Source organism: Micromys minutus (assembly GCF_963924665.1).
Source record: "Micromys minutus genome assembly, chromosome: 22".
In the NCBI taxonomy this organism is placed as follows: domain Eukaryota; kingdom Metazoa; phylum Chordata; class Mammalia; order Rodentia; family Muridae; genus Micromys; species Micromys minutus.
In genome coordinates this window covers 1266252-1290394 of record NC_137957.1, presented here as the reverse complement: position 1 = coordinate 1290394, position 24143 = coordinate 1266252, and the positions used below count along the sequence as shown (strand labels likewise).

The following is a 24143-nucleotide window of genomic DNA, read 5'->3' as shown; positions in this document are numbered from 1 at the left end:
GAAGAGATTGTTTAGTCGGTCATGCGCACGCGCACAGCTAAATCGCGGCCTTCGTGGAGGTAAAGCCTGGGTAGCGAGGCCTTGGTGTTGGTGAGGAGCTAAACGGTTTGTCGGTGGCGACTGCCCGGTCTGTGGGACTTGAAAGTAAGAGCGAGAGCGCGGGGGCGGGACGGGGCAGCGGCCGCCTTTTCCCCTCAGGCTTGGCCCGCGCCCACCCGGAGAGCGCGTTCTCGCGAGGCCCGGTGGGTCCTGGCATGATCACGGATTTCTGTGGCGCGTCCGTGGCCTCCAGGGTGGTTCGGGGTCTTGTAGTGTCTTTTGATCTCCTGGTTGCCTCAATTTCCCTCGTCGTTAGGGCCATGGCGATTACTGTCCACAGGAGTTAGGTCCATTGCTGGAATTAAAAGATATCGGTATATGCACTCAAAAGTGGTTTGTCTTGGGACAAAGATTACTCCCAAACTATAACCTTAACAGATACTACTTTTCTGTCCCTATTGATCGTTCATCGGTAATTGTACGGTAGTCCGGGAGGTCACACGTCTCCTGTCCATTCGTCCTGGCCTCTTGTCCCAAGCTTCACTTGTGAGCCCATGCAGTCATCAGCAGAACTTTTAATTTATTTCGAATAGGGTCTCACTGCATAACTAAGGCTGACCTGGAACCCTGTGTGGACTAGGCCGATTTCGAGCTCACATTGCTATGCTTCTGCCTTATGAGTACTGGGATTTATGGCCTGTGCCATCACACTTGGCTGTTTTGATTTGCTTTTAACCGCTGAGCCATCTCTCCATTCCCCTTTGTTTTAAGGAAGCAAGGGTTTACTTTGGCTGACAGGATGAAGGGGCAGTCCATTATCATGTTGGTGTTGCAGATAAATGCTGGTGTTCAAATCCCTTCCCTATGTTTTTAAAGATTATTTAGTGCATGTTTGTGAGTGTGGTGCCCATGAGTCCAGAAGAGGATGTCAGACTCCCTGGGGCTGGAGTTTCTGGTGGTTGGGATCTGCCACTAAGTCATCTTGCCGGCCTACCCAGCACCCTTTTATCTTTTGAGACAAGATCTCTGCACAGCCCAGTTTGGTCTCTAACTCTAACGCAACCATCTTCTTACCTTGGCTTCTAAGATAGATAAAGAGCTGGGATAAAATGTGTATACCACCATTCCCCACATTTTCTGTTTCCTGAAGTGAGGAACTTTTGGTGGGCTGAGGAGGTAGCTCATTGATGAGAGTTTGTAGAACTTTGTACTCCATCCCCAGAGCCAAGCAGTGCTTGCCCAGGCCAGTGGTGTAAAGCTGATGAATGCCCGTATACACCCAACCTCATGTATGCTGGACAAGCGCTCCACCCTTGAGCTGTACCCTCAAGTCTGTGGGGAGGCCAGCCACAGAGTCTTATGTTCTTGGACGTTCTCTTTGCCAGAGGTTGAAGTCATTTTCCATCCTGCTGCTGCTGCTGCGGGTGCCTTCTTACTCTGAGAAGCCAGTGTTGCCACCCTCAGCTCCTGCTTTTGTGTCTGGTCAACTCTGGGAGTGTGTCTTGGTAGCTTTCAAAGATGTTGACATTACTCCTTTCAGTCCTTTGTAGCTGAGTATGGGACATCTAACATTCTTGCCTGCCCCACCACTTCATGTACATCTCAGCCATCCCTCTCAGCATTTAGAGCATCCTGGATCCTTTGCCTTCTGGCTTCTTCCTCCTTTACAGCCAGTAATGTCAGTGTCCTGTCTGCCTCAGGCACTCTCTGGTGGTTGCTGATGTAGTAGCTAGGTACCTGGCCCTCGAGGTTCTTGGTCACATTTGCAAAGCCCCTTGTGCTGTAGGAAGTGCCAACCACGATGACAAGGACTGCCTCCACTTGTCTCCTGGGTGCTGGCTTTGGAGTTACCTGTTGGACTGAGTAGTCTAGAGTGTTCTGCCATCAGATCTGCCTGTCTAGAGGTTTTGGCTGAGCCTCAAAGGTGGGAGCCTTTGTAGCAGGCACTCCATATGACACATGTCAGGTAGAGGAAGGTGTGTCCTTTAATGCCCTCAAAGGGAGGCAGAGGCCAGTCTGATTTATGTAGAGTTCCAAGATAGCCATGGCTACATAGAGAAACCTCTCTCAATAATAATAAGGGAAAGGTAGTATCAGGGAAAGGTAGTCACAGCACTTGGGAAGATCAAGAGGTCAGAGAAGGGACGACCTTGCCTGCTGGGCCGCCCCGTGGTCCTAGCATCAGCAGTGTTCTGAGCTTTAGTCTTCCTTGCTCCCCCAGGTTTCTTCCTGTCCCCCTGAAACACTCAGACCTGCATCATGGACTTTCAGCACCGACCTGGAGGCAAAACTGGGAGTGGGGGCGTAGCCTCCTCCTCTGAGAGCAACCGGGACCGGAGAGAGCGCTTGCGGCAGCTGGCCCTGGAAACCATTGACATCAACAAGGTACATTGGGAGGGGGTGCCTGTAGTGGGTGTGGGGGGACAGAGTCCCTACATCCACAGAGCCCTCACCATGCCTCTGTCCCTGGTTCTCGGTACCAGGCTTTGAGGTCTTAAGGGTGCATTTGTTCACTTGCAGGACCCGTATTTTATGAAGAACCACTTGGGATCCTATGAGTGCAAACTCTGCCTGACTCTGCACAACAATGAGGTACCTGCCCCCCCAGACACCTTCCACCGCTCTACACTGGTGAGGTGACATTGGTAGGCCTTGGACTTGCCATCCAGAGCCAGCCGCTCACTCAGTATTAGTCTGGTTTCACTGAATTTCTTTTTTCTCAGCTCTGTGGATCAGAGCCTAACCTAGCTTAGCCGTGCTGGGTAAGCAGTGAACTTCGTCCCAGGTCAGTCCTTGAGGCAGGGTCTCACTGTGCAGCACTGACTAGCCTAGGGCTCACTATGTAGAGCTGGCTAGCCGTGTGTTCCTGATGCTCATGCCTCTGTCCCTGGCCAACCTCCTACTAAAACAGCACAAGCTGGCTTGACACCACTCCCTTTATCCTTTTCTTTGACTGTTTGCTCTGGGGATGTCCTTACTAATAGTAATGGATGCCAGCCAGCAGCAGAATTGCTTCTGCACTCTGAGAGTTCAGGGTGGTGGTGGCTATTGTCCCTTTTTCTGGGGAGAAAGGACTCTAGGACTCAAGTCCCCACCCCTCTCACTGGAGGACCAGACTGATCAGCAGTGGGTGGGACAATGTGGTGGTGCTGAGCAGTCTCCTAGGCCTCATGCCTCTGTTGGGAGCTCCTCCAGACCACTGCATCCCCGGTGGTGGACTCAGCATTGAAGACTTGTGTGGTGTTTGCTGCTCTAAATGACACAGGAGTCTCTGGGGAGGGATGGGTGCAGTGTGGAGTCACATCTCCCAAGTGCCGCCACAGCCACCGCGATGTCCCATCATTACAGTTAATCTGCCAGGTGCCAGTCCTGCCCTCCCTGCCTTCAACAGCTTATCTCCTTTCTCTTTGCAGGGGAGCTACCTGGCCCATACCCAAGGGAAGAAACATCAGACTAACTTGTGAGCTCCCACAGCCCTGGTACCCCGGGACCATAACACTGCTACTCAGGAGGGAAACCTTCACTTTGGCTGGGTGAATGGGGAGGGAAGGGGAAGGTCTGTGTCTGCATCTGCATTCTCAACCCCACACCCACCCCATGTTTCAGCCTGACTGTCTCAGTACAGAGCAGATGGCCAGCCAGGGGGCAAGGTGGTGCTGGGATTCTCACCTGTCCTGCCCTGCTTGGTGTACCCCAGGGCTGAGCCACCCAATCTTCTCCTTGAACTCCAAGGGCAGGGGCTCTGGCATCAGGGTGCTTGGCCTTGGTGGCTGGTGGAAGGGCCCAGCACCTGCATCTGTTCACAGGGCCCGGCGAGCTGCCAAGGAGGCCAAAGAAGCCCCCGCCCAGCCTGCACCGGAGAAGGTCAAAGTGGAGGTGAAGAAGTTTGTGAAGATTGGCCGCCCTGGCTACAAAGGTGTGTGTGTGTGTGTGTGTGTGTGTGTGTGTGTGTCGGTGTCGGGGGATGATGGCCTGCCCACTATTGTGGGCTGCTGCATGAATGAGCCCTGGGCCCCGGCACCAGACATACTCTTGTCCCCAGGACACAAGCGCCTTCTCTGTCCTCAAAGCAGTCATTCCCTTAATGTTGCCAAGGTGGTGATAAGCAGCATTTCCCACTGGTAACTTCCAAAAAGAGGAGGGGAGGCAGGTTGTTGCAGCCAGTGCTCCTGGAGCCCCTGGGTGACCAGTCATGGCCGTCAAGAACCCAGGGAGCCAAGTTCCCAAGAGTCCCATTTGGCAGGCAGGGTCTTGGTGAGGCTGTGACACAGGGTGAGGCTTCCACAGCTGTCCACATAGAATGCTGGGTATGGATGCCCTCACTTGAGGTCCCTGCCATGTGGCCTCAGGCCTTGTATTGAGGGACCCGCTCTGGTGTGTACCCAGCACATGACAGCCCCATTCCTTCTGTGTTGCAGTGACCAAGCAGAGGGACACAGAGATGGGCCAGCAGAGCTTGCTCTTCCAGATTGACTACCCTGAGGTTGCAGAGGGTATCATGCCACGCCACCGCTTCATGTCTGCCTATGAGCAGAGGATTGAGCCTCCGGACCGTCGCTGGCAGTACCTCCTCATGGCTGCCGAGCCCTATGAGACCATTGCCTTCAAGGTGCCAAGCCGGGAGATTGACAAGGCTGAGGGCAAGTTTTGGACCCACTGGAACCGAGAGACCAAGCAGGTGAGGTTCCACAGGCCTTGCATAGGTACTCTCCCCACCCCCCATGACCCTGCTCCAGTCACTGACCCCCAACCTCTACAGTTTTTTCTTCAGTTCCACTTTAAGATGGAGAAGCCCCCGGCCCCTCCCAGCCTCCCAGCAGGACCCCCAGGTGTCAAGCGGCCCCCACCCCCACTCATGAATGGACTGCCTCGCCCACCACTCCCTGATGCTTTGCCTCCACCTCCACCTGGTGGCCTGCCTCTTCCTCCGATGCCCCCCACTGGGCCTGCACCTTCTGGGCCCCCTGGGCCTCCCCAGATGCCCCCGCCAGCTCCTGGGGTGCATCCACCAGCCCCAGTAGTACACCCACCGACATCTGGAGTACACCCCCCAGCTCCTGGGGTACACCCCCCAGCACCAGTGGTCCATCCACCAACATCTGGGGTCCATCCCCCAGCACCTGGGGTCCATCCCCCAGCACCTGGGGTCCATCCCCCAGCCCCTGGAGTGCACCCACCAGCCCCTGGAGTGCACCCACCAGCCCCTGGAGTCCACCCTCCAGCCCCAGGGGTCCACCCTCCAGCCCCAGGGGTACACCCTCCAGCCCCAGGGGTACACCCTCCAGCCCCAGGGGTACACCCACCTGCTCCTGCAGTCCACCCTCCAGCCCCTGTCGTACACCCCCCAGCCCCTGGGATTCACCCTCAGGCACCAGGGGTGCACCCCCAGCCTCCTCCAGGAGTCCACCCTGCTGCCCCAGGGGTCCATCCTCAGCCTCCAGGGGTTCATCCCTCAAATCCTGGGGTGCACCCTACTCCTATGCCACCCATGCTAAGGCCCCCACTTCCCTCAGATGGCCCTGGGAACATGCCTCCCCCTCCCCCAGGCAACTGAGCAGTCCCCCATCGGCCTCTGTGGTCTGTGTGGTCTTTTTCCCATGGCCAGTCCTTGGAAGGTTTTCTATTTTGTCCTGTCCTGAGCCAATTAAACAGCCTCCCCCATGTCTCCCTGTCTGCAGTCTGTGTTTTTTTGGTAGTGGGGATGGGTGGGTTTACTGCTTGTCTCTGTTGAAGGCGTGGTGACCTAGGGGGTCCCCCAGGTGGGCACCCCAGGCAGATGGGAGTTACCCAAGGACAGCTCCAGCCTCTGCAGCCTGGCAGTGAGGACAGAAAGCCCTTTGAGACAGCCACCTCCCACCTGCTGAGCATGGAGAACTCTGGGCCAGGCACTGTCCCCCAAGGTTATCTCTGGAGTTGATAGAGGTGTCCCTCCCCAACACTCTGGCTCAGCCATACATATAAGCAGGACCACCTAGACCTTGTTGTGCCGCCATGCAGGGGTCACACCTCTCTCCGCTGGCACTTGCACTAGTGACTCTGGGGGCTGTGTTACAGGCTGGAATGCTTGAAGAGCTGGCCACCAATACCAGGGGCCTCATCTTCAAGGAAGATGAGGCCTGGCCTCCCCGCAGTCCCCCTGGGCCTTTGTGCCTGGTGACAGTGGGAGGGGAGGGGAACAGAAGCAGAGCTTCCCTGACGGTGGTTGGGGGCCTGGACAGCTATGAGCATGCCTTCCTGGAGGCTGTGCAGGAGTCTCGCTGGGGACCCCAAGACCTGGCCACCTTCGGAGTCTGCAGTACTGACTCCCAAACTACCCTGCCTACCCTGCAGCGCCTTGGGGCCTGGCTAGGGGAGACTGGGGAGCAGCAGTTGCTAGTCCTGCACCTGGCTGAAGGTATGTGATGGGTCTGACTCAACACCCTTACTACTGTGGGGCTGCCTGACCTCTGAGCTTTGGACAGAAGCTGTAGGGTGTGGGGCTATCCCTCGCTTAATTGCCAGGCAGAACCTTGTACACCCTTGCAGGAGCTGTAGTATGCAAGATGGCAGAACACACCCCAGTGGTCACACCTTCCCAGGCAGGCAGACCGCAAAGCAGAGTTGCCGTGTCCCTATAAGCAAGGTCTTCATACGTTGGATCAGAGTCCCTCAGGTCTACATGGCCCTAGAACATTCCCTAGTTAGAGTCCAGCTGAAGGACTGGAGGAACAGAAGCTGATGACCCCAGAGATTCAGTTGTCACCACTATTTGTCCGCAGTGATATGGGAGCCCAAGCTCTTGCTGAAATTCCAAGAGCCTCCGCCTGAGGGAGCCAGCCGCTGGGAGCAGGCCCTGTTAGTGTTATACCCTGGACACGGCCCCCACGTTACAGTCACAGGGACTGGACTGCAAGGCACACAGGTACCAGAGAATGGCATGGGCCCATCCCCAAACAGCTCTCTAGTTGAGGGTTGGGGAAGAGGTTGTACCAAATGGAAGGGTTTTGGGGTTAGGTGTACGTCTGGGAATATTAGTCTATTCCCAATATGGCAGGGGTGGTTCCCGGGGCCTGACCATCTTCCCCAGTCCAGTCGAGTGAGTCCCTGTGTCCACAGAACCTCTGCCCTACTCGGGACACTCGCTATTTGGTACTGGCTGTGGACTTCCCAGCGGGGGCCTGGAATGGCTCGGGCCTCACCCTAACCCTTCAACCAAGCAGAGAAGGTAGGTCCTAGCAGAGGGGAGGGGAGAGTGTGGAAGGAAGCTGTCCTTAGCCCTCGCTCACAGCCAGCACGCGCCTACTCTCTACAGATAGCACCCTGAGCATCGCTCAGCTGCAGGCCTTTCTGTTTGGCTCCGATTCCCGCTGTTTCACACGGATGACTCCAACCCTGATGCTGCTGCCATCCGCCGGGCCGGCACCTCAGCCAGCGCATGGCCAGCTGGACACCATGCCTTTCCCGAAGCCCGGGTGCGCACAGGGAGGAACTGGGAAGTTGGGGGGGGGCGGTGTCCACCACAGCCTCTGGTGCTCACAGCTGGACTACTTTGTTCTAATCCAGGCTGTCCCTGGAGCCTGAGGACCTGCCACACAGTGCCGACCCCTTCCTAGAGACCCTCACTCGCTTGGTTCGTGCTTTGCGGGGACCTCTGACCCGGGCCTCGAACACACGTCTGGCCCTGGACCCTGGTGCGCTGGCCAGCTTCCCACAGGGCCTGGTTAACCTGTCAGACCCCGCAGCGCTGGGACGCCTGCTCGATGGGGAGGAACCCCTGTTACTGCTGCTGTCACCCACTGCGGCCACCGTGGGGGAACCTATGAGGCTGCCTGGCCCCACTTCTGCTCCCTGGGCAGCGGGCCTGGCAAGCAGGGTAGCGGTGGAGCTGCAGGCAACGGCCTCGGAGCTGCGGGACCTCCCCAGCTTGCCACCCACAGTCCCCCCGCTGCTGTCGCGCTTGCTGGCGCTGTGCCCCAATGACTCCCGCGGCGCTGGGGACCCGCTGCGCTCGCTGCTGCTGCTGAAGGCACTGCAGGGCCTGCGTGCCGAGTGGCGTGGGCGGGAAGGGCGCGGGAGGACAGGGCGCAGCGCGGGGACAGGGACAGACGGGCCGTGCTCCCTGCGCGAGCTGAGCGTAGACCTTCGCGCAGAGCGCTCAGTGCTCATCCCAGAGACCTACCAAGCCAACAACTGCCAAGGCGCCTGCGCATGGCCGCAGTCAGACCGCAACCCGCGCTACGGGAACCACGTGGTGCTGCTGCTAAAAATGCAGGCACGCGGGGCTGCCCTGGGGCGTCTGCCCTGCTGTGTGCCCACTTCCTACACCGGCAAGCTGCTCATCAGCCTGTCGGAGGAGCGCATCAGCGCGCACCACGTGCCCAACATGGTGGCCACCGAGTGTGGCTGCCGGTGACGCCTGTCCTACTCCCCACCCCCAACCCCAATCAGTGCCTCAATAAAGGTCAGCAAACATTAGGCTGAGGTGTCTGTGGATGGAGGGAACTCCTGTCATCCTGGGTCCTTCCCATCCGCTCCCTACTCCCCCGTGGAGAGTTCTGTCCCTACCACTTTTCTGTTTTCGAGACAGGGTCTGTGTAGCCCTGGCTGTCCTGGGACTCTCTCTGTAGACCAGGCTGGCCTCGAACTCAGAGATCTTCTCGCCTCTCTCTGCTTCTCCAGTACTGGGATTAAACTCCTGGACACTGTCACTTTTAAAATTAGTTAATTAATTTGTATGTGTGGCAGGGAGAGAGAGAGATGTCTGGCCAGAAGGAAATTGAACCTGAAATGCTTCGAGTCAGCCTAAACTACAGAACAAAACTTTCAAAAAACAAAAACAAGAGAGTTGGAGAAATGGCCCAGCAGCAAAGGACACTTGCACATCACCACATACAGGCACTCAGATCTTTAAAAGCAAAACCAAAAAGCCAAGTGTGGTGCACACTTGTCATCCCAGAACTTTAGAGGTAGAGACAAGAGGGTCAGGACTTGAAGCCAGGCGTGGCTGCAGTACTCACACAGTCACACAGTGTACAGTTGGGGGGGCAGAGTAAGAGGAGGTTGTTCTCTCCTTCCACGGTGTGGCTCTCGTGATCAAACTCAGGCCACTATCTCACTGGCCCTATCCCCACTTCTCCGACCCTTAGGGTCCAGGCACAACGGAGCAGATGATGTGGCTGTCACAGCACGGCCTTTATTTGCTGGTGCTACAAGGAGATAAAGCTACAGGATCCACGCAGGGGGCACAGGCAGGATCAATCACGCCTCTTCCCTCCACGGGGCTTCTGTCTGGGCCAGTCATCACGATCATGCCGTCGCCGGGAAGCCCAGGCCTGCAGCTTCCCATGCTCGAGGACCCTGGAGTCCTTCCTCCAAGGCCGATGACCTCCTTCCCGTGCCTCCCAGCGCCGTGGCAGTGATTGGCGGGGCTCCCTAGTGACCTGTGGCTTCTCCCTCCTAGGCTTCTCCTTCAGTTTCTTCCCTTTCTTTGGCTTCTCTTTCCGTGGCTTCTCCTGGGATCCTTGGTCCTCAAGGGGTGCGCTCTCCTCCCCAGAGGCTTCAGGTTCTGCCTGGGTTTCTGTAGCCTCAGGGCTCCCTGGAAGTTCAGGCTCACCCTGAATCTGTATCTGGGATGCTCCGGGCTCAGGCTTCGGCTGAAGAGGTCCGGATGGGGGCACCAAACCCGGAGGCTTAGGCTGCTAAGAGACAAAAGTGGGGTCTTGGGGTCTGCGCACACAGGCCCGGCCTTCTTCTCCATTTGTGAGCAGCCCCACGAGGTGAAATCACTGGAAGGAGGGCTTACCGTGGGAGACAGCAACGGAGACACTAGCTTCTTTGGTGGAGAGCTGGGCGGGACCCAGTACTGAGTGGCAGCCAAGGCTTCCCCAGCCACTGCGTCTGAAAAGCAGGCAGTCTGGGCTCAGCCACCCACTTCTTCCTTCCCCTCATCCCCAGAACTCGGCTGGGATAACCCAACCTCCTCCTAGAGACCTTTCCTGTCTGGAGTGGCCATTTCCCCGCCCCCAGCTGCATGAGAGTGACTAGCATTAATATGGGGGCGGTCCTCTGCTCCAGGATGGGGTGTAAATCCCTTCTCTTCCGGAAGACCAGGCTCAGTCACGTATGTCTGTCATCCCCAAGGAATGCTGAAACACGAGGGTCGTCATGAGACCCAGGCTAGCTTGTGCCTTTGTAAAGTGAGCCCTGACTCAAAACAAAAAGCCATCCTACATCTTTGGAGGCCAAAGCAGAGAGGGTCAGGAGAGGAGCCTGAGCTACAGAGAGAGGTTGAGTTTCAGCCAGCTAGGGCTACATAGTGAGACTCTGTCTCAAAATTAGTGAGTGAATGAATGAAGGAATGAATGAATGACAAGCCCAGAACATCTGGAAACCAGGCCTGGTCGTGAAAATTTAAGGTAGACACCATAAAGCTAGGAGCTAGGTCTGTCTGGCCATGAGCCTCACCTGGTGAACAGCCTATTCAGGAATAGGGGAAGAGATAAGGTTTGTAGGAACAGTAGAGTCACAGCCTGGGTAAGGCTGGAGGGAACGCTCCTGATGCCTGTGGAGTCCCTGCCCTGTGCAGCTCACCCCGACACAGCTGGAGAGCAGATCCCAGCAGGGCCACCAGTGAAGCCAGCACCAGGCACTTGTTGAGTGTCAGATCGCCCCAGGGCAGGTCGTCTTCTGTTGGTGGTGGCGGAAGCTGCAGGGAAGGTGCCATCTGTGGCTTCCTATGCGCAGAATCGCTCCGGAGGCCTGAGGGACAAGCATTGGATCCCTGTCACTTGTGGTTCCTACCCCATCCAAGGGTGCAGACCATTCCCACCTCCTCACCCTCTCCTAGGCAAACCCACTTGTTCCAGCTTTGCCAGTTGGTGCACTCTCCTTGCCTGTAAGCTCTTTCTCCATCTTCTTGAGCCTGGCATTCCCAGCGCCAGCAGTAACTGAGTCCTGAAGCACCTGTGTGGCATCAGGGGACAGCCCACCAGTAGTGTCAGTCCAGATGTCTTGTGGGCCACCACATCTTACAAGTGAGTTATAGAGACAAAGCATGTGTGTGTGTATGTGTGTGTGTCTGTGTGTGTGTGTGTATATGTGTCTGTATGTGTGTGTCTGTGTGTGTATATGTGTCTGTATGTGTGTCTGTGTGTGTATATGTGTCTGTGTGTGTCTGTGTGTGTGTCTGTGTGTGTCTGTGTGTGTGTCTGTATGTGTGTGTCTGTGTGTGTGTCTCTGTGTGTATATGTGTCTGTGTGTGTCTGTGTGTGTGTGTCTGTGTGTGTGTCTGTGTGTGTGTGTCTGTGTGTGTATATGTGTCTCTGTGTGTGTCTGTGTGTGTGTGTCTGTGTGTGTATATGTGTCTGTGTGTGTGAACAAATAGAGGTTGGAGAGACAGCTCAGTGGTTACAGCACCAGTGCTCCAGAAGATGTCTCAGGTCTGATTCCCAGCACCCACATGAGGCTCACAACCACTTTTGACTCCAGCTGTAGACCAGATGTCCACTTGTGACCTCCTCGGGCATGAAGAACACATGTGTGCAAGCAAAACATGTAAGATAAAAAAATAAATAAAAAATAAACATCCATAAACATAGAATAAAAAGAGGGAGCAAACTTTTAAAGGAATGTGGAGTTACACAGACTGACCAGCATGCAGAAAGCCCAGGCTCCGCCCCCAGCATCACATAAACCAGGCCTGGTGGCCAGAACTATGACCCGACCCTCAGGAGGGAGAGGAAGGAGGCTCGGAGTTCAGGCTCATCCTTGAGGTTTGAATTTGAGGATAGCCTGGGCTTCATAAGACCCTAACTTAAGAAGGAAGAAAAGGAGAGAGAGAGGGGAGAACTGGAAAAAACCATTTTTTCACTCAGCCTGTCCCCACCTCCCAGGACCACAGCTACTCACATGGGTCCAGCTGCTGGAGTCGGCCAGCCTGGCTGTCCCTGGAGGTAAAACAGGAAGGCAAAAAACAGTGGGCTATTCACCACCCCAACAAACCCCATTCCAAGTCCTCCCCACTCCCCGCTGCAGGACGTGAGTGAGTGAGCACAGCCTCCACTCCAGATAACAGGGGTCTGGGGCTCAGAGACACCTTTGTCCAAAGACACACAGTAGGTCTCATCATGGATTCCAATCCAGATCTGGTCTCCAAAGCTGAGCTGCCGGGTTCTCCTCAGTCACCGTACCTCGAGCCTTGCTGTCTGGCCGCCGTCCGGAGGGTGGTTCCTCCAGGAACAGGAGGTCATCAGTGGGGAGGCAGCTGCCCAGGCCCCGATCCAGATCCTCCAAGTCTCTGGTTGTCATAGAGACTGGAAGATGGGGAGGGAGACAGGATGTGGTCTGTCTTCTGGAAGAAAGTTATACCTTACATGCTCTGGGCACAGCCTTGAGACCCCTTCCCCACAGCCTAGCCGCTGGAGAACCGCAGAATCCAGCAAGAAACAAAGCTGTGGCTCAGAGAGGCTCAGGGGCTACTCAAGGTCACACAGTAATAAATCCACGCTGGAACCCTGCTCCCAGAGCCAGGTCATGGTCTCTAAGACCATCAACTATTTTTATACAGAGTCTAAAGCCAGCAGGATGGGTGAGTCTGGCAGCCCAGCCCCTCCCTGGGGCCTTTACTCCCAATCCAACCCCAGCACTGTCTCACTGACCTAGGGCAGGGGGCTGGGGTGGGGGTGCTGAAGCCTGGCCCAACTGACCCTCACTGTGACAGTTGAGGAGCAGGACAAGGGACCTGAGGATTTTCCAGTCACAGTAGCCTTCCTGCCCTCTTTCCCATAGGGCACGTGGCGAAACACAGACTGTGCTCAAGACCTAGCTTATTAAGGGGATATCTCTCTTCTAGCTTGTTATGGTAAAAAGGGATCCCCCCCATGGCCTCTGGCTGTCAGTGTTAATGTACCCCCACGCCCAAACAGAAACACTTTAAACCAGAGAGAGAATGTGCTGGTGAGATGGCTCAGCCGGTAAAGAAGCTTGCAGCTCAGTCTGATGTTCTGATGAATTCAATCCTTCAATCCCCTTTCCCCACACCCCATAGCTGGAAGGAGAGATTAGACTCCTTAGGTTGTCTCCTGACGACCACACAGGTGCCGTAGCATTTTAGCCTTTAACTTAGCACCTAGTGCTTACATGTACACCCAAAAATAAAAAATTAAAATGTAATTTAAAAAAGAAATGAAAACAAAACCTTGGAGGGCTTTCAGCGTGGGGGAAGGGAGCCAGAACACAGGGGACGCAGAGTTGGGCCCCGACCTCTGTGTCTGTGTGCAGTGGTGGCCACAAGAACTGGGGAGCCTTCTGGACTTCAGAGACTCCCACAGCAAGCTCTAGGGACCCACACCTCTGTCCAGGTCTCCCCACAGCCCCTCTTACCCCACAGCCTCGGACCTGGGCTTGAGAGACACGACAGTGGATGGAGGGACGGCCTGTGATGGACGGGAACAGGTGGCCAGAGACAGCTGGGGACGCCAATTGGAAAGAGGCAGGGAGCCAGGAGGAGGGACTTCCATGGAATCACTGGCTGCAGGGTGACCCACCCCACTTCAGTACACAGCCTGCCCCTCCAGCAACGAGCCAGGAGACCTGTGTGCTGCTCTGGTGTCAGAAGGCTGCAGTCCAGGGGCCTAGGCAACGGTGACTGCAGTAGCCACATGTGAAGCTTCTGCTGTGTGCAGCCATTGTCCCTGACCTGCCTTCCAGGCCCACTCATAGCTGGGCCACGGCTTCATGCTCCTTTCCTTTCTCTCTCTCTTCTTTTCTTGCTGTCCTGGAACTTGCTCTGTAGGTAGACCAGGCTGGCCTCGAACTCACAGAGATTCACTTTCTGAGTGCTGGAATTAAAGGCATGAGCCATGACCACCCAGCAACAAGGAGTGTTTTACAATGGCCAAGCCTTTTAAAACATTTTCTAAAGAAGATTTATTTTATGTGTATGAGTGCACTGTAGCTGTCTTCAGACTCACCAGAAGAGGGCATCAGATCCAATTATTACAGATGGTTTTGAGCCACCATGTGGTTGCTGGGAACTGAACTCAGGACCTCTGGAAGAGCAGTCAGTGCTCTTAACCACTGAGCCATCTCTCCAGGCCCCGCCTTTCTTATTTTTTAATCTATTGATTTATTTGCCTTTTTTATTGTATATATATATATATATATATATATATATAGTAGAAGAGAATGTCAAATCTCTTTACAAAGGGTTGTGAGCCACCATGTGGTTGCTGGGAATTGAACTCGGGACCTTGGGAAGAGAAACCAGTGTTCTCAACCACTGAGCCATCTCTCCAGGCGAATTGGGGTTTCTTCTTATACTACTTGAGTTACTTCATGTACAGTAGGTTGAATTCAGAACCTCAGCCTTTCCCTGGGGACTCTAGGTGGGGCCCCCACCCCTGGCCACACTCCCAGCCTGGGAATATTAGGTCATGACAGAAAAGTGTCACAGTTGTGGAGTCACACTGTCTAGGTAAACAAGACTTCTCAGAAGCTCTGTGTCCTCCAGCAGGGCACTGCCTCCGCGCTGGGTGCTGGGACCCTGTGCTCTGCATCGCCGCAGGTTGCTAAGCTAAGGGCCTGACTGATGACATGGTTCATACATGACTTTATCATCTGCCTGTGGAGTTGCTTCATCAAGGAACAAACACAGCGCAGCCCAATTCAGCCATTTGGAAATTACTATTACTGTTGTCAATGGCAAAGGTATTACATTTTTAATGTGGTTTATTTTATTGTTTTTCTTTTTAAAATTATTTACTTACTTTATATCCCAGTATCAGCCACCGTTTCCTTCCAGTGCTAGGGTTCCCTCAGATTTAGCTGAAGCAGACACAGGAGAGAGGATGTTCTGCTGAAGCAGGCACGTGAGAGGACACGTGATGGAGGGTTCTTCACTCACAACACCAGGTATTGGTCCATTGTTTACATTGCATAGTTGAACTCCATTCTTAGGACTTCATAGAAAGAAATGCACCAAAGAACTTGTGGTGGTATGCTGCGGCTTCTCGATGCTTCCTTGGACTTGGACAGATTGGCAGAGTGATGTAGGACTCCACACAGTGCCGGGGGCTGAGCTTGGCTTGCTGGTACAGGGAGCTGTGTAACGCTTGTGGGCCTTGAGTCTTCGCTGATCTTCGTTAGAGGCACAGCTGAGAACGCCTGGCCCCTGCTGCGCCCTCCTGCTCACTCTAGCTGAGGCAGAGGCCTGGCTGCCTCTGCTGGGTCGAGCCACCGCTGCTGAATCATGTTTGCTATTCTGACTCTACCGAACTGGACGGCTGTGTATCCGTGAAGTGCTTGCGAGTGGATGGAGCTGCCGCTGCTGAGCTGTGAACTGCAGGTTTCCAGACAACACAGACGGGAGTTGCTCCAAAGAACCCCTTACAACAGGTCCATTTCCCCTGTATCATTTTTCCCCACTACCTTTGGTGGGTGCTGGGCTAGAGGGGAGGTTAAAGTGTTTAAGAACCACAGTTAAAAGTAGGCTTTGAAAACACTCAAGTTACACTCTCCCTGCCCTCCTCCCTGTCCTGCCCTTACAAACCCTCCTCTCTATTAACTCTAAGTGTCCCATCCCCATGCCTACCATTTGGCCACTGGCATCTTTATTGATAGATGAACAGCCAATTGGGGGCAAGGCCTTTCAACGTGTGGACACGCAGATTCAAAGTGCTAACACGTATCTCCAGCGTCCCACAGACAGTGGAGAGGAGCACTGCTTCGCCCGCATCACTATTCTTCACTAACAGTACACGGACTGGTTCACTTCACACAGCGTCGTTGAGCTCGGCTTGCAACACTGGCACTGAGAGAAAGTCAGCTATGAACGGCTCGTGAGGTTCCTGCAGCAGCCTCGGGCTGGTTGGTGAGCCTTGTGCTTTCTTCAGGGATGAACTACAGCTGCCGGTTCGTGCCTGGTGTCTGCCTGCCGAGAGGACGGGTCTGCAGCTGCTGTGTCATAGCTGGTGTTTGCTATGGGACTCAACTGCTGCCCAAGATCAAGTCTTCCCAAAGAAACATCGCTGAACAGGTCCATTTCCCCCACATCCTAATAACTTTTCTCTTTCACTACCTCTGCTGGGTGGTGGGCTAAAGGAGAGGGTGAAGTTGAAAAAATGTATACTACAATGGGCCTTCTTTCGGTGTCCTTGACCCCTCCGACTTGCCCACTTCTGTCCCTCACTCTCTTATTAGACTCCCCCAGGCTCCACCTGATGTTTGGCTGTGGAATCTGCTGGATGAAGCCTCTCAGGAGACAGTTGTGCTGGGCTCCTGTCTGCAAGCACAGCAGAGCATCATTAATGTCAGGGGTGAGTTCTCTCCCATGGGGTGCATCTCAAGATTGGCCAGTCATTGGTTAACTTTTCCCTCAGTCTTTGCTCCCTCTCTCTCTCCTGCTCTCTCTCCCTCTCTCTCTTCCTCTCTCTCTCCCTCTCTCTCTCTTCCTCTTTTTAGTGTAGAATAGAGTTTATTTAGGTCATGGGGGAGTTAAGAGGGTAGTAGAGGCAGGGGGGGAGAGCATGTGGAGGGGGGAAGGGAAGGTGAAGAGGAGGGTAAAGGGGGGAGAGCAAGAGAGAGCGAGCAAGAGAGAGAGAGAGAGCTCTCTGCTTCCTCTTTATCCCTGCACAACTTGTAGACAGGACAAATTTTAAGTTGAAGATTTTGTGAGTGGGTTCACGCTCCCTTCCTCCACTGGAAGTCCAGTGAAACAAATTCCTGAACAGAACACCAACAGCTCAGTCACTAAGATCAAAAGTAATAGATATCAAAATATGTAAATATTACAAAATAAAATACCAAACATAAATAAATTAATGAAATTGAAAAGCTTTTGCAAGTCTAAGGATAGAACATGTGGGAAAAGATCTTCACCAACCCTGTATCCTGCCGAGGACTAATATTCAAAATATATAAAGAACCTAAGAAATTAGACATCAACAAACCAAGTAACCCAATTAGAAACTGGGGTACAGAAATAAACAGAGTTCTCAACAGAGGAATCACAAATGGCTGAGAAGCACTTAAAGAAATGTTCAACATCCCTAGTCATGAGGGAAATGCAAATCAAAACAACCCTGAGATTCCACCTCACACCAGTCAGAATAGCTGAGATCAAAAACTCAGGTGACAGCAGATGCTGGCAAGGATGTGGAGAAAGAGGAGCACTCCTGCACTGCTGGTAGGGTTGCACGCTGGTACAACCACTCTGGAAATCAGTGTAGCTGTTCCTTGGAAAATTGGGAATAGTTCTACCAGAAGATCCAACTATACCACTCTTGGGTATAAACACAAAAGATGTCCCATTATGCCACAAGGACATGTGCTCAACTATGTTCATAGCATCCTTACTCATAATACCTAGAAACTGGAAACAACCCGGATGTCCCTCAACTGAAGAATGGATACAGAAAATGTGGTTCATTTACACATTAGAATACTACTCAGCTATTAAAAAGAAAGCCATCATAAAATCTGCAGACAAATGGCTGGAACTAGAAAATATCATCTGAGTAAGGTTACCCAGACCCAAAAGCACATTCATGGTATGTCGCCATTAATAAGTGAATATTAGCCATAAAATACAGGAACCATGTTACACTTTACAGACCCAAGGAAGCGAATAAGGAGGGCCCAAGGGAGAGGCATGCATTCCACTCAGAAGAAGAAATAAAACAGACCTTAGTGGTGGGTGGAGGGAGGGAGTTGGGTGGGAGATAGGGGTATGGGGAGGGTGGTCAGGTGTTGGGGGAGGGGAAGAGGGCTGGGAGTGAGAATGGAAATTGGTGGGGGGCAGGCACCAGCTGGAGGCTTGGGCAGGGAAGGATCCAGGGTGTCTATGGGAGTGGCCCTGGCTGAGATTCCTACCTGAGGGGAATAGAGACTGAAGTGACCACCTCCCGCTTCCAGACAGTTGCTGGTTTTTTCTTAACATTTATTTATTTAGTATAACTTCATGCTACAGCGCTTCTGTGGAGGTCAGAGGGTGGCTTGTAGGATCCAGCCCCCTGGCTTTAGCCTTCCAGCCTGTGAGTTCCAGGGTCTACCTCAGGTCACCGAGCTCACTGGGCACAGATGCTGGCCATCAGCCAGCTAGACAGAGTCTCGCTCCACAATTCTGGACGGCCTGGGAGCAGACTGGCCTCAAACCTACAGTGTCTGCCTCTCGATGACAGGCATTCATCTCATAGGCAGCAGAGGACAGTCTGGAACCTACTATGTAGCTGAGGATAGCCTTGAATACCTGATTCTTCTGTTTCCACCTCTCAAGAGAAAAAAAATGACAGGTGCACATGACCTTGAGCAGCCCTGGGTCCTTACGTCTTTGGCGCTTTGTTCACAGGGATCGCATCCTTGGGCCACACATCCTTTAAAAAGAATACTCGGATGTCACATGGCACCCACATGCTTTTTTATTTTGGTTTTGTTGTTTCGTTTTTTTTTTTTTTGTTTTTGAGATAGGGTTTCTCTGTGTAGCCCTGGCTGTCCTGGAACTCACTCTGTAGACCAGGCTGGTCTTAAACACAGAGATCCGCCTGTCTCTGCCTCTGATTGCTGAGATTAAAAGTATTTGCTACCACACCTGGATGCTTTTATTATTTTTTTAAGTTAAAACTTTTTTAAATTGTGTGTGTGTGAGAGAGAGATGATGCTGATGATGGTTTCGAAGACTCTGGATCTCCTAGAGCTGGTGTGGTTGTGAATCAGCTGACAGGGATGCTGGGAACCAAACCTGAGTCCTCAGCAGTGGTTTGGTAACAACTAAGAACAGAGCCAGCATGTCCTCTGACCTCCGCTGTTGCCTGGGACAGGTGCATGGTCCCAACCCCCCCTCAAGGCTTGAAATAAATGAATGTGATACTCAGATGAAGGGGTCCTTGCCTGGCACACAGAAAACTCTGGGTTCCTTCCGCAGACCCAGAGAAGCAGGGCCTGAGTTCGAAGCTAGTCTGGTGCAAATAGTGTAAATAAATAAGTATAAAAAAGCTAACCAAAATGATGGAATTCACAAGGTTGGTTTTGGTGAGGGAGGGGCGACTCCCACTTCTCTGTCTCCGCCCCGCTTCTGTTTCCACCCCCTCTGTCTCTGCCCCGCTTCTTTGTCTCCGCCCCACTTTTGTCTCCGCCCCGCTTCTGTCTCCACTCCCCTCTATTATATAGAGAAAAGCAATGCAAAATAAAATATTGTAAATATATAGATAGTAGCGGTTACTGGAAAATACCTCCATGCCCTAAGATCTGCCAGCTCACTTTGGGTCCCTCAGACCCATCCTCTGTCCTGTCGGAGATGCTCAGGCCTTCTCCCCATGCAGGGGCTGGGCTAGGCTTTATCACTGAGCAGAGTCTGGGATGGGTGGGGACAAGTGTTTCCACTTGCTGAGCCAGATCTGTTCCATGTTCAGGTGTGAACTCTTCAGTTCCCTCTCTAGTCCCGGTGTGAGCTTAGCCTTTACCGGCTGAATCATTTCTGCAGCCTTCCTTACCCCTCTTAAGAATTGTTACTAATTTTTTTGTTTGGTTTCGAAGCCTAGATCTCACTATGTAAACGGTATTGGCCTCAAACTCAAGGATCTGCCTGTGTCCCCTCCTGTGCGAGAAAGTAGACTAAAGGCCTGAGCTATCACGACCTGCCTTTTTGCTTTGTGTATCTCCCTTTCTTTTCTTATTTTCAGACAGAGTCCCACACTGTAGCTCAGGCTAGACTCCAACTTACAAGAATCCTCCTGTCTCAGCTTGTGCTGCCATGCTTACTTAATCTCAGTTTACTTAAGTTTGTTTAAATGACATTTGTTTATTTAGTGTGTGCTTGTTTGTAGAGGGGTCAAAGGACAATGTGAGTCCCAGGTCAGCAAGCTTGGCATTAAGCCCCTATGCCTCCACCCCCTGCCCTTTCTGTCTCCAGCCTGAACACACTGACACAGTGACCGGTCTCAGCAGGTCTGCAGACTGGATTCCGGGAGGCCTGCTGGATCCTGCGTCAGTCAGTCTTAGCCTTTGGAAAATGCTGAGGCAGAAAGAACATTAGGTTCAAACCATAGTGGGATCTGAAGCTTGACCACATTTTAAAACCCCAAATATGGACTGGAAAGACTGCTCGATGGGTAGAGATGCTATCTACTAAGTCTGTAGACCAGAGTTCAATCCCTAAGACCCATCTGCAGAAAGATCTGAAGCCAAGCTTCCCTCTGACCTCACACAGGCGGTGTGACACAGATGGACTTACGCAATAATTAAAAAGGCAAAACAAAACTCTTTGCCTTAGGTGCTTATTCGAGTAGGAAAACATCTGAAGCTCAGTGATAAGCCTGAAGATCAGGGGTGGGGCCCCTGCCTAAGGTCCCCAGTGAGGTGCTGGCCCATAAAAAACCCCAGGGATAGACCAAATAACATGTTAACTCTGAATTTTCTTAATGTTGATTAACAAACCCCAGGGATAGACCAAATAACATGTTAACTCTGAATTTTCTTAATGTTGATTAAAAAAAAAAAAAAGAACAACTGGATTTTCAAAAAACTGAACTAGGTCAACCAAAATACTATAAAGATGTATTGACATTAAAAATAGAAACCTATAGGGCTGGAGACATGGCTCAGTAGTTAAGAGCATTGACTGCTCTTCCAGAGGTCCTGACTCTTCCAGAGTGATTCACAGACTATTTCAGTTACTTCTCAAAATATGCATGCAAATCAACTTCAAAAGGGCACGCCCTAAGGACCAATCACACAGAGACTGCACAATAAATGCTAAATTAGTTCTGTTCGGATTAACCATTATTTTTCTTTGGGGCCCCAAAACAAAAATTCTTTGCCCCAATTCAACAAAAACCAAATATATATAAGAAGACCGTTGCCCCAGTGCCTTGCATTGGGGTGGATGCTTCTGGCCTCTTGGTGCACTACACTTTGTATTCATCCGTTGTTTTGCTGAATTATTATATATTATTCAAAATTAAAATTTTTGTTTAATTATTATATATTAACAGAAATGTAAGATTTATTATATATTAATAAAAATTAAAGTAATTTTGTTTAAATTATTATATATTAATAAAAACTGAAGGGTTTTATTTAATTATCATACATTAATAGGATTTAATATTTATTTAATTATTATATATTAATAATAATTTCAGATTGTTTTGTTAGACTATTATTTCATTATAATTCCATAATCTGCTTATTTAAAATGTGATGCTTCTTATTATTTTTTATTATATATAGATTATTAATATTAGAAAAAATATTCTTAAACAAAAAGGAAGATGGGGCCGGAGAGATGGCTCAGTGGTTAAGAGCACCGACTGCTCTTCCAGACGTCCTGAGTTCAAATCCCAGCAACCATATGGTGGCTCACAACCATCTGTAATGGGATCTGATGCCCTCTTCTGGTGTGTCTGAAGACAGTAATAGTGTACTTATAATAAATAAATAAATATTTTAAAAGTCAATTGTGTCAGTATTTTGCTGGAGCAGACATGTACGAGAGTATTTTCCACAGACACAGGTAAAAAGATGTTTTGCTAAAGCAAACACAGAGAAAGACACAGGATATTAAAAAAGACCCAGCATGTGGTAGACGATACTCAGCGGTGTTGGTACATCTCACTTAATGGTTATCACTTGTCATGGCTTCAAAACAAAAAACGTACCAAAATCTTCCGATGGTCTTCTGGAGGCTTCTTGTGGCTTCTGCAGATTCGGGTCCATCGGTAGAGTGACGTCCGCTGACACAGACTCACGTGACTAGGCAAGACCCGTGCAGACACGCGATGCTTGGAGGGCGTGTGAATAGGACTGCGGTCAGCGGCAGCAGGCTCGCATAGCTAGCTTTGCATCGCCTTGTTGATCTTCACTTTGCTGGAGAAGCATGGCAGGGACCTTCTGGCATCCCTGCTGGTCCTGGTGGCTCCTACTTACTCATCCCGATTTGTGGAGGCCTCGCTGTTTCTGCTGGGTCGAGCCACCGCTGCTGATTCGTGTTTGCTATCCTGACACCGCTGAACTGCTGTATACCCTGACAGTGCAGACTGGACTTGCCCCCCAAAATAGTTCTAAACCGGTTCACTTCCCTCGTGTCCTAATAACCTTTTCCACTGTGGTGGTGAAAGCGTGAAAGAACGCATCTAAGACAACAGTGGAGCCTCCACTTAAAATCCCCAGTGAGGCCCTGGTGAGCCCCGGGTTCCATGCCCAGCACCCCAGAAGAGCAAAACCAACAGCCTAGGACTGAGTGTGAGGACACAGACTCCCCGCAGCAGGAGAGCCTGCAAATGGGGCTCTGTGATTATGAAACACAAATCCTGGGGAGAAAGCCTCCCTGCTTCCGGCAAATGCTTCCTCTTTTCTCAACGTTCTGTTGCCAATTTTAGCAGAGGCTCCTGCCCCGACGCCAGCCAGAGCCTGGCCTGAAAGCACCTTCACCCACTCAGCCATCTCAGCAGCCCCAACACGGAAAGATCTAAGCTTGCTTCCCACTGTCCGGAACCAGGGTGTACTCTGACACACCTAGATTGGCTTCAAGCAGGCTCAGGCCCATTAAAAGCCTGCCTGGTGCCTGCAGAGGCCAGAAGAGGGTGTCGGATCCCTGGGGCTGCAGTTACAGGAGGCTGAGCTCTCCGAACATAGGCCTAGTCTCCACTCAGGATCTGTCTCCACTGAACAGGGAGAGCTCTCGATTTTGCTTCTCACACACAGATTCTATTCCAAAGATGAAACTATTTCAGATTTTACTCTGGTAATGAAAGATGATCAAACTGCTGTTCGAATAGGCAATATTTGACCAAGTTTAGTCTCAAAAGACACAGTTTTAACCTGGGTAGTGGTGGCTCATGCCCGTAATCCCAGCCCTTGGAAGGCAGATCTCTGTGAGTTTAAGGCTGGCCTGGTCTACAGAGTGAGTTTCAGGACAGCCAGGGCTACACAGAGAAACCTTGTTTCAAAAATAACTGGTCCCACAGAATTCGGAAGGAGTTTCTGACCCCCAGGTCTGGAGTTCTGGTGGATATGAATCATGTGGATAGGAACAGAATACAGGTCTTTTGAAAAAGCAGCAGTTTCATTTTGTTTGTTGTTGGTTTTGTTTTTTGAGATAGGTTTTCTCTGTAGAGCCCTGTCCTGGAACTCACCTTGAAGACCAGACTGACCTGGAACTCACAAGAGATCCACCTACCCCTGCTTCCAGAGTGCTGAGATTAAAGGCTTGTACCACCACAGGACCATCTGTTCATCAAGACAGTCCTTCTGCCTCAGCTTGGTTGAGTGGCTTTTACCACAACCATAGACTTTTACTGAATTCTGATCTTTGTATCACACTGTGGTTGGCTCACAAAAGAAGAGAATAAACAAAAGGTGGTGGCTGAGGCCTTTAAGCCCAACTCAGGAGGCAGAGGCAGGTGGGTCTCTGAGTTTGAGGGTAGCCTAGTTTATAGAGTAAGTTCCAAGATAGCCATGACCACACAGTGAAATGATGTCTCAAAAAACCAAAATGAGAAAGAGAATAAGAAATTCTATAAATAAGAAAAAGAGATGGAGGAAAATCTTCAAATTGGGTCTATGAGAAACATTGTTTAAATTCCAATTTGACATAAAATATTTCTCTAGATTGGAATATCTTAATTTTTGAAAGATTTAATTTTAAATCGCAAGTTGTTTTCAAAACAAAGAGGCCCAATCTAAAACGTAATTACCCATTATTACAAGGTCATTGCCGCGTGGGGGATGGGCATCAAGCGAAGGGCCTAGTTCAGCCTCAGATACCCTTGACAGTTATGTCCTGACAATCAGCCTTCCTGGGGCGGGGCGGGGCGGGGCGGGGCGTCCCATGGGTGGGATCATAATGGTGTAAGAAGGAGAAGGTGACAACAAAACTGGAAAGGCCACAGGTACAAGAGGAGGAGCCGAGTCCTAGCCTTGGGGAGTGGGCTAGACGGGGCTTTACGTCCTGTATGGCTACTTTACAGAGGCCCCGCCCCCTACTACAGACGCAAAGGCTCGAGGGCGGGCTCTCCAGAACTCCAACCAATCCTCAAAGGGGCAAAAAAAATCCGTCCATTTTTCTACATTGATCAATCAGAGGCTTGTAGGGGCGGGACGCGTTTGCTTTTCCTGTCTTCTCGTCCACAGAG

General features: G+C 51.7%; 3 protein-coding genes across 12 annotated transcripts; 2 read left to right on the top strand and 1 right to left on the bottom strand.

Annotated features, from left to right (window-relative positions):
* The first annotated feature begins 28 nt into the window (after positions 1–28).
* SF3A2 (splicing factor 3a subunit 2) lies at positions 29–5702 on the top strand. 3 transcript variants are annotated; one of them, XM_080935459.1, is made up of 7 exons: positions 29–144; positions 2261–2424; positions 2560–2631; positions 3453–3499; positions 3846–3955; positions 4458–4717; positions 4799–5702. In XM_080935459.1, the coding sequence occupies exons 2-7, from the start codon at positions 2299–2301 to the stop codon at positions 5591–5593; spliced, it is 1410 nt and encodes a 469-aa protein (XP_080791585.1). In that variant the 5' UTR covers positions 29–144; positions 2261–2298; the 3' UTR covers positions 5594–5702. The 3 variants fall into 3 exon arrangements, with proteins under 3 accessions (XP_080791585.1, XP_080791584.1, XP_080791583.1); XM_080935458.1 differs by lacking the exons at positions 29–144; positions 2261–2424; positions 2560–2631; positions 3453–3499 and having other exon boundaries at positions 3523–3955; positions 4811–5702; XM_080935457.1 differs by lacking the exons at positions 29–144; positions 2261–2424; positions 2560–2631; positions 3453–3499 and having other exon boundaries at positions 3529–3955.
* Positions 5703–6030: 328 nt separating this feature from the next.
* Positions 6031–8431, top strand: AMH (anti-Mullerian hormone; the record flags this gene model as incomplete). Its single annotated transcript, XM_080935443.1, has 5 exons — positions 6031–6433; positions 6798–6940; positions 7135–7243; positions 7331–7490; positions 7582–8431. The coding sequence occupies 5 exons, from the start codon at positions 6031–6033 to the stop codon at positions 8429–8431; spliced, it is 1665 nt and encodes a 554-aa protein (XP_080791569.1).
* Positions 8432–9189: 758 nt separating this feature from the next.
* JSRP1 (junctional sarcoplasmic reticulum protein 1) lies at positions 9190–13521 on the bottom strand. Of its 8 annotated transcripts, none has more exons than XM_080935486.1 (7): positions 13399–13521; positions 12207–12329; positions 11926–11963; positions 10875–10980; positions 10609–10776; positions 9821–9915; positions 9190–9716 (listed from the first exon to the last, which is right to left on the bottom strand). In XM_080935486.1, the coding sequence occupies exons 2-7, from the start codon at positions 12322–12324 to the stop codon at positions 9273–9275; spliced, it is 969 nt and encodes a 322-aa protein (XP_080791612.1). In that variant the 5' UTR covers positions 12325–12329; positions 13399–13521; the 3' UTR covers positions 9190–9272. The 8 variants fall into 8 exon arrangements, with proteins under 8 accessions (XP_080791612.1, XP_080791610.1, XP_080791616.1 ...); XM_080935484.1 differs by having other exon boundaries at positions 12207–12367; positions 13399–13458; XM_080935490.1 differs by having other exon boundaries at positions 9190–9713; positions 12207–12367; positions 13399–13458.
* Positions 13522–24143: the final 10622 nt, after the last annotated feature.